At 46.5% G+C, this 9,635-nt stretch overlaps 1 protein-coding gene across 1 annotated transcript; it reads left to right on the plus strand.

The window, feature by feature from the left end:
* The first annotated feature begins 243 nt into the window (after nt 1-243).
* Nucleotides 244-9,399, plus strand: HMOX1 (heme oxygenase 1). The gene is made up of 5 exons (XM_038413052.2): nt 244-2,185; nt 2,519-2,639; nt 5,163-5,654; nt 6,352-6,460; nt 8,701-9,399. The coding sequence occupies exons 1-5, from the start codon at nt 2,154-2,156 to the stop codon at nt 8,835-8,837; spliced, it is 891 nt and encodes a 296-aa protein (XP_038268980.1). The 5' UTR covers nt 244-2,153; the 3' UTR covers nt 8,838-9,399.
* The last annotated feature ends 236 nt before the right edge of the window (nt 9,400-9,635 follow it).

Below are 9,635 nucleotides of genomic sequence, written 5' to 3' on the forward strand. Positions count from 1 at the left end.
AGCTCAGCGATGTCCGAGTCCTGCCACTGCAAAAACTGGGCCTACTTAATTTTCAGATAGTTCCGCAAATATCCTGATTGTTCCATCCCTGTTATTCATCATCTCTCTAGATATCCACAGGCATGTAACTTCTGGGGTGGAGGTGCTCATGGAAGGAAGGGGCTCTTTCATCACAAACAAACCTCCCTCTCCGCCAGAGCTAGAGGTCTGATTTCTTGCATCCTCCATCTCTTATCAGGACTCTTTGACTAGACCTGAAAGTTCCACATGACCCTGAGGACAATGTGAGAGAGAAATGGTCATTTTAAGGACACCACCTTTCCACCCTCCACGAGGTGGATCTCTGAAGAAGGATACTGTATATGCAGACCTGCATCGTAGCGGTCGCCCTTCAGGACCCCCTATGTCACAAGCATATTGTGATGTCAAGTCATGACATGAGGATGCAACATGATTTCATAACTCAAATGTGAGACAGTTATTTTATCCTGCAGGATAAATGCAGAAGAATAGCAGCACCCCAAGTGCAATGACACGTGCGGTGTGGGGGAGGAAGGGAACTAGAGACTATGCAGAAGTGTTCTTGAGTGTCCCCATTGCTTTAAGAGAAAAAGGGAAGGCAGAGAGCCTAGTTGAGTCAGCTGCAAAAGTGCTGTGTAATCTTTTCTGAACACTAAGCCTCCTAACTCCAAATGTCTGACTAAGGCAAAAACAACAAATCCTGCCAGCCAGCTTCTATATCCTAATACTGGCGCGGTCCCCAGTCAGTGTTATAAGGCCTGGCCAGAGGTCTGGGGTGAGAGGCTCACACCACAGTGCCCTCTCCAGGACCTTGGTCCCTTTTTTAACTGTACTCTGCCCTGTTTTCTGGTTGAAGGAGAATGTTCTGTTTGCCAAAATGAAAGCCAATCGATGCATTTTCCACATCCAGCTCCACACTAGCAGGCCGAGCTTCTAACCCACCTAAAGCCTGATGAGAACTCCATTTTGGCCCAGTGAGTTCTAATTATTCACCAGTTACGACTGCAAAGGGGCAGGTGCCAGCAACTACTATCAGAAAACCAGTCTCTAGACAATCCAGTTGCTCTTTTGCCCCAGACCCAGGTTAGATGAACTGTTTGCATTTCAAGGTCTCTGCAGACCTCCACCAGAATTTTCCCTAGCCCAGGTATAGTTCACCATCCTTCAGGCCCAGGGATGTGCATAATAACTGGCGGGGCACAGAGCTCCTCCGGTCCTGTGGCCGCATTGGGGAGAGCAGGTGAGCTGCTCCGGCTCTGGGGCCACATCAAGGCAACAGAACATGCCCCTCCAAAAGCAGTCACATTTTTATTCCCGCGCATGCCCTTGTTTGGGTCTTTAGCATGTACCTTCTCTGTGCCATGTACCAAGCAGTTACTGTAGGGGAACATAGTACCCTTGAAGCTGCCAACCATCATTTCCATTCACTCCTACTTAAATTCTGAGTTCCATGTTATCTGAAAGAGAGGACATATACAGATAGACTCTGAGGGCTTGTCTACATGGGGAGTTATTCTGAATAGCTAGTCCTGATTTATTCCAGAATATGAGCATCCACACAGGGAATTAGAGTGCCTTATTCTGAATTAGTTAATCCATTTACAAAAATGGATTAAACTAATTTGGAAAAAGTCACCCTTATTCTGGAATCAGTTTCCACACAGGGAGTTGATCAGGACTAGCGATTGCACTTTAAATTCATACCCTGCTTTAATCTGAATTAATTTCCCAGTGTGAACCCCTTAAGCATTAGTGAATCCTCCCAAGCGTCCACACTGGAGCGTCTTAGTTCTCAGTGCTACCAGCTGGGCAGAAAAAGGGTTAATGAGCCTGGGCAAACTGCCCAGCATTCTGTAAGGAGACATCTTTCAACATCCTGTTGTTGAGATTCATTGTCAAGAGAGGTCAGAAGACTCCTCCCTCCCCTAGAGGGAAGCGAGTATGTTGCAACTCTGACACCAGGATCAGCCGTTTGGCTGCTCATATGATCTGAGCCAAGTATAAAGCAAGATGCAGAAGGGCTGCTTAACTCCAAAGCTTCCCAGATCCCGGAGAGAAGAGAGGACAAAGGGGGACACGAGAAAGGAAGACAACAGAAGAGTGAAAAAGCAAAGGAAGAAAAGAAAAGAGAAATGGAAGGTTCCAAGACACACAGCTCTGAAAGGTGAGAGCGGGGCTAGAATCCAAGGGAAATTATCATTGAAAGGAATGGCATTTTTCCCCATCTCACTCTTTGGGTTGGGATTTGGATTGCTGCTCTCCACCTCTACTCTAGTGGGAATGGGAGGATCTTTTTCCCTTTCTCCTCCTTTCTATTGACAATCTCTTCCCCCTCTCCTGGCGGAATTTGGGATGCTGATGCTCCTTCTCTTTCCCACTCCCACCCTGGGATACTTTTTCTCCCCACCCCACTCGTTGGGAAAGAGCTAGCTTTCGTTTTGGAGGGGGTGGTGAGATGCTTCTGACACTGATGGGCTTTTTCCCTCTGCTTTCCCAGCATGCCTGGAGACCTATCAGAAGCTCTGAAGGAAGCCACCAAAGAGGTGCACGAGCAGGCAGAGAGCACAGAGTTCATGAAGAATTTCCAGAGGGGGCAGGTGTCACTCCAGGAGTTTAAGGTATCCCTGCAGCGCTGCTGGAGTGGATGGGGAAAACTGGGCTCTAGGGAACATTTCGTGTCTAATTCAGAACAGCCAAGCCAGGGCTCCTGAACGGGAAAATCTTTGGGTAATGACAACATGGCATCGTTGTGTCACTCATCACGCCAGCATCTGGCCCCAAGTAACTTCAGGGCTCTCTCAATGTCTTGCAAACTCCCGTTGCAGAATGTGACGCAGAGCTGTGTATTTCTGGGTGGGTAGTGAAGCTACGCTTAGTGGGGTGTGCCTTGCTTTGCTGAGGCTACAAGAAAGGGCTGAAGAAATTAATTTGTGAGGAAAGATTAAAGCAATTAAATGCCCATGTGTTTGTTTATAGTCAAATGATGATTGATGGAGATATAAATGTGTACAAGCACATGAAGGGTTTAAAACCACCAAGGAGGGTGACGAATTATTTAGAATGATCTAAGTGGGTATACATGGAAGTAAACAGCAGGAAAGAGACAAGGAAAATTCAGTCTGGATATTGGAAGTCCTTTCCTAAAAGTGAGGTCTGCCAGGCTGTAGAATAGTCTCTGGTCCTGAAGGTTCCTAGTTGTTTCCTCTGTAATATTAGAATTATAACTTGGTTTTGCACTGGACCTGAGGACATGACCATACAGATAATGGATTTGAGCAAACAGTGTCTCTCACAAATATGCAAGAGCTAATCATTGCTCCAGTTGAGTGAATGAATGAATGAATAAATGCTAATTACCTTGTGGAGCCCTTTTTGCTCAGCTTGAGCAGGACCAGTTATATGTAACTCTGTGATTTCTATGATCATACAATATCTAGGCGTAAGTTAACCCTGGAGAGATAATGGGGTTCCTAACAGCTGAATCACATAATAAACAAAGCCATAAGGAAAAACAGGAAAGCCAAGTGAGCTAGAAATTCCAGAGAGCCTTGAGGATGTGACACATGGATTGTCATGCCACAGGTGTTAATTTGATCTAGCATGAGTCAATCATCCACCAATTTCTGAAAGTAACTACAGTGCTGAACTCCTGCAAATGGGGACGTGGCATTACCCAGGCAATGAACTTCAAAGGGGGGTAGCAGTAACATTTCTTCCCCCACCCCCGCAAGTCATTTCTCAGAGACCAAGGGATTCAGGACAGTTTCTGAGAGGATAGTGATCTGTTGTCAGGGAGAGTCAGAAGTGACTATGGGCTCCAAAAGGTAATGCCGACTGGCTGCGATTTTCAAAATCAACTGGGGGATTTAGCCACACAACTTCCACTAAAGCCTCTAGTTAGATTTGAAAATATCAACTATTCTAGTTAAGTTTTCTTAACTTGCTATGCAATTTTCCTCTATTTTGTAACCAAGCTTCCTTAGGCTGTTACCAGACATTTCCAAGAATTTGGCTAATGGGGTCAGTGTTTAAAATCCTTTTTATTTCTGTTGCTAACTTCCCTGTAATATACAGATCTCTTCTGAAACATGACTGCGTAGAAATAGCTGTTGACTGTAGTGGGAAATGTAGGAGTGATTACTTTTTATTGCTGTCAGCCCTGTAGAAACAACACAGATCAGGGAGAGTGAACTGGTTTCTTTTCTGGTTTTTGTATCCGCAGCAGAATTTTTAACCAAGCCTGAGCCATCTGTATAACATTGCCTTCAGATTCTGCCCTTAGTTACCCCTGAGCACCCTGACTGAAAAGACAATGGGACTGTACATGTTAACGAAAGTAACATTTGAGCAGCAGGATCTTCTGGTGATGATGCACAAGAAGGAGAGAGCCCAGTTTAACTGTCAAGCCCCAGTTTGAAGGGCTGGCAGTTAGAAAAAGCATCTTGTAAGAGGAGAAAATGTGATATGGCAATAGAAACACAACAAACGCACAACCTCCCAATGATCTTTTCACAAAGTCCCTTTTCAGAGATGGACTGTGCTTCCTGTCCTCTTTTATGCCAGCAGTGACCTTGGCTGCCACAGTGGGTGGGTGTTTCTTGAGGATTACTAGCTGAATGTCTCTGAAAAGATATTCCTATCTAGTCTCCTTGAGGCAACCAAAGTGAAAGGAAAGTAGCCACCCTACTTACTGACCTTAATGAAGGGATGGGGCTGCAGTTCCAACATCTGTGGTGTCTGAGCAGAGGTCTGCCCATTAGATGAACAGATCATAAAATAAAAAGGTTGTGTAACAGTCTGTCAGGGCCTAGGAAAGGATAGGTTCCCCAATCTGTTGAGACAGTCAGAACTGAACAGTGCACTGGAGAATGTACCTTTTGGAAATCATCCCTGTATGGGGAGCGGTGTATGTGGGAATAGACTAGATGTGACCTAATAGGATTCTTCACACTCTAATTTCTATGATCCCAAGGTGAAGGACGCTGTCTTGGTGAAGGTGAAGTTGGGGATATGGTACGATCCAATAACCAGTGACACATACTCAGTGTATATATGCAGATATGTTGTATTAATGTGAAGTGCACATGAAGCTGGAAGGCAAGAGACCCTGTCGCTGACTTATTCCTTCCCTTTTACTGCAGATGGTTATGGCTTCTCTGTACTACATCTACTCTGCTCTGGAGGAGGAGATTGAGCATAACAAGGATCACCCAGCCTATATCCCCGTTTACTTCCCAGCTGAACTGCACCGTAAGACTGCCCTGCAGGAAGACTTGGAGTATTTCTACGGCCCACTGTGGAGGGAAGAGATCTCGTGTCCCGAGTCCACTCAGAAATATGTGAATAGGCTCCACTATGTGGGCCAGCATGAACCAGAGCTCCTGGTGGCCCATGCCTACACTCGGTACCTGGGAGACCTATCTGGTGGGCAGGTGTTGAAGAAGATTGCCCAGAAAGCTCTCCACCTACCCAGTACTGGAGAAGGACTGGAGTTCTTCACCTTTGAAGGGGTGTCCAATGCCACAAAGTTCAAGCAGCTGTACCGTTCCCGGATGAACTCCATTGAGATGGACCCAGCCACCAAGAAGAGAGTCTTGGAGGAAGCCAAGAGGGCATTCTTGCTGAATATACAGGTGAGGAACTAGCCCACATTCCCCACTGCCTCTCCCACCTAAGGTACAGCTGCTATCTCAACAGAGGCGAGGTGGCATTTGTACTGATGAGCTGAAGGGAAGCTGCAGGCTGGCAGGAATAGTGAGAGCTGTACTGACCTTGTCCTCTGTGAAAGTTGCTTTTATGAGCCTCCCAAGAGACTGGATACTAGAAAACTTTTCTGTCCTTTGGGCCATGGATCCTCTCCAGGATTTGAATGCAGGCTCTTCCTTTGCTGCTCTTGTTCGAACATGAGCGTTTATATGGGGGCAGGAATGAGCGTCCATATATCCCTTTATCCTAGTATTTTCACATATCCCCTCCCTCCCTCCTCTACAACTCTTCTATGCGAACGCACGCACGCACGCACACACACACACCCTGCTTTCCCTCTGATCTGGAGGATGAGCATTGGGGCACAGCTTCCTAATGAATTGCCCTGGGAAAGCATTTCACACACTTCATACTATTAAACAAGCAAGGAGTATTGAGGAGTTCAAGAGAGACCCTTAGGTAGATTCCTTTCTGGAGAAGGAAGGACACACAGGATCAGTGGGCTGGGCCAGATATCTTTCTCTAGTTCCAAAAATCTCTTATGCAGTAAGAAGGGGCTCAGGGAGGAGAGAAGACAGCATTCCAGGTAATGCGGTAACTGTGTGTGTGTTTCTTGTTCTCAAGGTGTTTGAGGAACTGCAGAAATTTGTGTCCCAGTGCCATGAGAATACTCACCCTGCACAACAGAAGCCGGAGCTTCGCACAAGACGCACCAGTGAAGCATGTGAGCAAGGTAAGAACCTTCCTAAAGTCAATTTTTAGAGTTTCCTTTGGGGTTTTTTTCTTCCCTTTACCTTTTCTTGCTGAGTGGTGAGAAAGAGGAGTTGGCGCCAGCTGTCCTTAAGTGTCTCTACTTCCACTCCACTAGTGGTGGCTAGTGTAGCAGACGATTGTGTGAGGAAACTGCTGCTGAGAGCCTCCAAGGAGGCTGGAAACATGTGGAGTCTTGTGAGCTCTGCAGAAATAAAAATACGCCGCTTTTCTACAGTGCTCTTCCCCAGTAGGTCTCAAAGTGCTATCACCATCCCCCTTTCACACATGGCAAAACTGACTGTTCGGAAGGGTTACAATTAATGGGCCTGATTCTTCAGGTCCTCTCACTGGTTTTACACCAGTGTAACTCTATTGGCTTCACTGGAGATATGCTGGCCCAACTGAGACTACTTGCCTGAGCAAAAGCTGCAGGACTGGGCGCAGCGTAGCATGGTAATGATTGATGCTACAGTCCTGACTGAGGACGCACTCCCATTATAAGCCCCTTGACATGAAGACCTACCCAAATTCCTGTCTTTTGGACTGAAACTTTTTGTGCTTGTTGTTAGTGCATATTTCTGGAAAGCAAGAGAAAATTCTCTTTTTCTCCTGAGTGTTGGGAAAGTGCTGCTGTGTGGTCCCTGCAGCATTTCCTTACTATGAAATACAGCAAAGTCAGAACAACTGGTATCACCCCGGGGCTTGAGATCTTGCAGCTGCAGTATCCGAGGGCGGCTACTTTCCCAGTCCTCCGTATTCAAGTCTAACTTTAGAGCTGAAATGGCTCCATCTACTGACAAGATCCTGTCATTGCAGGAATGACATGCTGAGGTTCAAAGCGATCTCCAGCCATTACAAACCAGGCCGTTATTGTGGGGTCAGAGTAACTATTCCGTAGCAAAGATTGCTTCCAGACTTGTACTGGAGAAGGTGACTTATCTGAGAGCATGTGGTTAAAATAAGAAAGTTCTTGTAACCTAAGAATTTTGAAACTAGCAAACAATGCTTTCATATGGTATTCAGTTGGGTCACCTTAATTTCAGCATAAGGAACATTACTCTCAATTTCACCCTTGTATGTAGGTCTCTCTACACAGTGAAGGATGGGAAAATGTTCACAGAAATGGCATGAAACATTTTTAATGCATCTTTTGTCATTCTGGAATTTTATCACCCTCTTCGCGATTGAGCGTGGCACTCTCAAAAGCACTCAGCGTTGGCCTTTTGAAAATCCCACCCTAAAGGTTTTTTTATGTCAAGTGCTTACCTGCATTCAGCAACTGCCAGGAGTTGGAGGGGCCTATGGGGGAGTATTGAACCAGGGTGAGGAGCTCAGGGATACAAAGAGGCAGCCAGGAAGAGAGGGAGGCTCCCATTATTCTCATGCATGCTCTTTTGACCACCGGCAGAGCTGCTAAGATCTGGCAGAGAGGAGCCCTGCTTCAGCAAACCTTCTATAGTCCTATGTATAGTCTGCCCTCATGCAGACCCTAGAGGGAAGAGAGTGGACTGGGGAAGGGTACGGAGGGAGCAAGGGTTGGGTTGTGAGTCTGAGCCAAGACTGGGCCATGAAATCGGGCTGGAGCCAGGGAATGAAGACTGGCTGGGGAAAACAAAGCTGGAGACTGTCTGAAAGGCTCGTGCCCTGGGCTTTCCAGGAAGCAAGGCCAAGGAGGAGATGAAATAATCTTAGGTGCTCCAGGAAAATCTTTTCACTGAGAAAGCTTTAACCAACACTCAGGCTTTCTCTACCCAGCACACTGAGCTGCTCCTAGGAAGCAGAAGGAGCCTGGCATCGTACTAAATTTGAGATTTACAAAAAGCAAAAGGAATCAAAACACATTAAGTTACAGCAGTGGGAGGCTACCCTGCACATCTGGCATGAAGGAAACCGATTGAGTGCACTTGCAGGGCAGTGAGGGTTATTAGACTATACTACATGCCTGGGAGGGATGTGAAGATTTACACTACAAACCCTACCCTTCTGAACTGGTTGAAGTTACTTGACTACTGACCTTGTGTCTCACTAGCCCACCCACTTGTGGCGTACATCTGGTGTACCCCTCCACCATTATCCTGCACAATTGCTCACTTTGGTCATAGTTTAGTGTGCTAGGGGATAACATCAGTGCATCTTTGGAGATTGATATAAAACTAACATAGAAACAAACCCTTCCTAGCCTGATTCCTGCTCTTAAAAATTTGATTTCTGTTAATTTAGGACCAGCTCCTGTGAAAGAAGGTGAAAAGACATCGATGAAGCACACAGACATGCTGCCTAGCACTCCACTGGCACGGTGGATTCTTGTCCTCAGCTTCCTAGTGACAACGGTTGCTGTGGGCTTGTTTGCGATGTGAATAGAAGGGCCCTGCCCTCCTGCTGCTCCCTCCCCAAACTAACACACCTAATGCCATCCATCCAGCCCTCAACCCGGACACCCTGATCTTGGCTGTGCCACTAACACTTTTCCAGTGGATTCAGAGGACTCTGAAGCCTTCGTGTGAATTCTCTCTGATCTGCGCTGAGAGCATTTCTGAACCTGCAAACTGAACTCAACCAAAAAGCTGAGGCAGAATCAGAAAGGTCCTGAAAGGCATTGCTGGGACCTGGCACCGCTTCAAACAGTTCCTGCAAAGAGCCCCAGATGTAAAGCACAGGTTTGGTAGCTTCCCTGCTGCCTGGGAAAAAAGCCTTACTGGTGCTTTGTTCACTCAGTGTTTTGTACAGCTGGCTGATGCAGCAGCGATTGCTTCTGTGGAGTGATGAGGCTCCACTTGGATTGTAGACTGTTTTATATGACACTATTAGCCCATTATAGCATATTTTCCCAATCATGACTCAGATCAGTTGTTAAAAATACAGTGTTGTCCTTGTGTCCTGTCTGTATAATTTATAGACTAACAATAAACCTCAATGTAAGCTGACTCTGCTGTGTGTTTCCTGGGGTCAGTGCCTTTTCTGGACTGGGGGAGGAAGGAGGTACCTTTTGCTTGTTGTTAAAGCTTTGGGAGGGGCTGGCTGCATGCTCAGAAAACTGACGTGATGAGGCACAGAATGGGGAGTTAGAAGATGGGGGCTCTGTTCCCAGCTCTGACACCAATGCGTTGTGTGACCTTAGGAAAGTCTCTTAGCCTGTCTGTGCCATGGAAATAACT

Source organism: Dermochelys coriacea, chromosome 1 (genome assembly GCF_009764565.3).
Source record: "Dermochelys coriacea isolate rDerCor1 chromosome 1, rDerCor1.pri.v4, whole genome shotgun sequence".
Lineage (NCBI taxonomy): Eukaryota > Metazoa > Chordata > Testudines > Dermochelyidae > Dermochelys > Dermochelys coriacea.

What these genes read in the sequence shown, in the direction of transcription:
- HMOX1 (XM_038413052.2), top strand. Translation starts at nt 2,154, where the DNA reads ATGGAAGGTTCCAAGACACACAGCTCTGAAAG. An exon ending in AAGACACACAGCTCTGAAAG is followed by an intron (nt 2,186 to 2,518) that starts GTGAGAGCGGGG and finishes CTGCTTTCCCAG; the next exon opens with CATGCCTGGAGACCTATCAG. An exon ending in CAGTGAAGCATGTGAGCAAG is followed by an intron (nt 6,461 to 8,700) that starts GTAAGAACCTTC and finishes CTGTTAATTTAG; the next exon opens with GACCAGCTCCTGTGAAAGAA.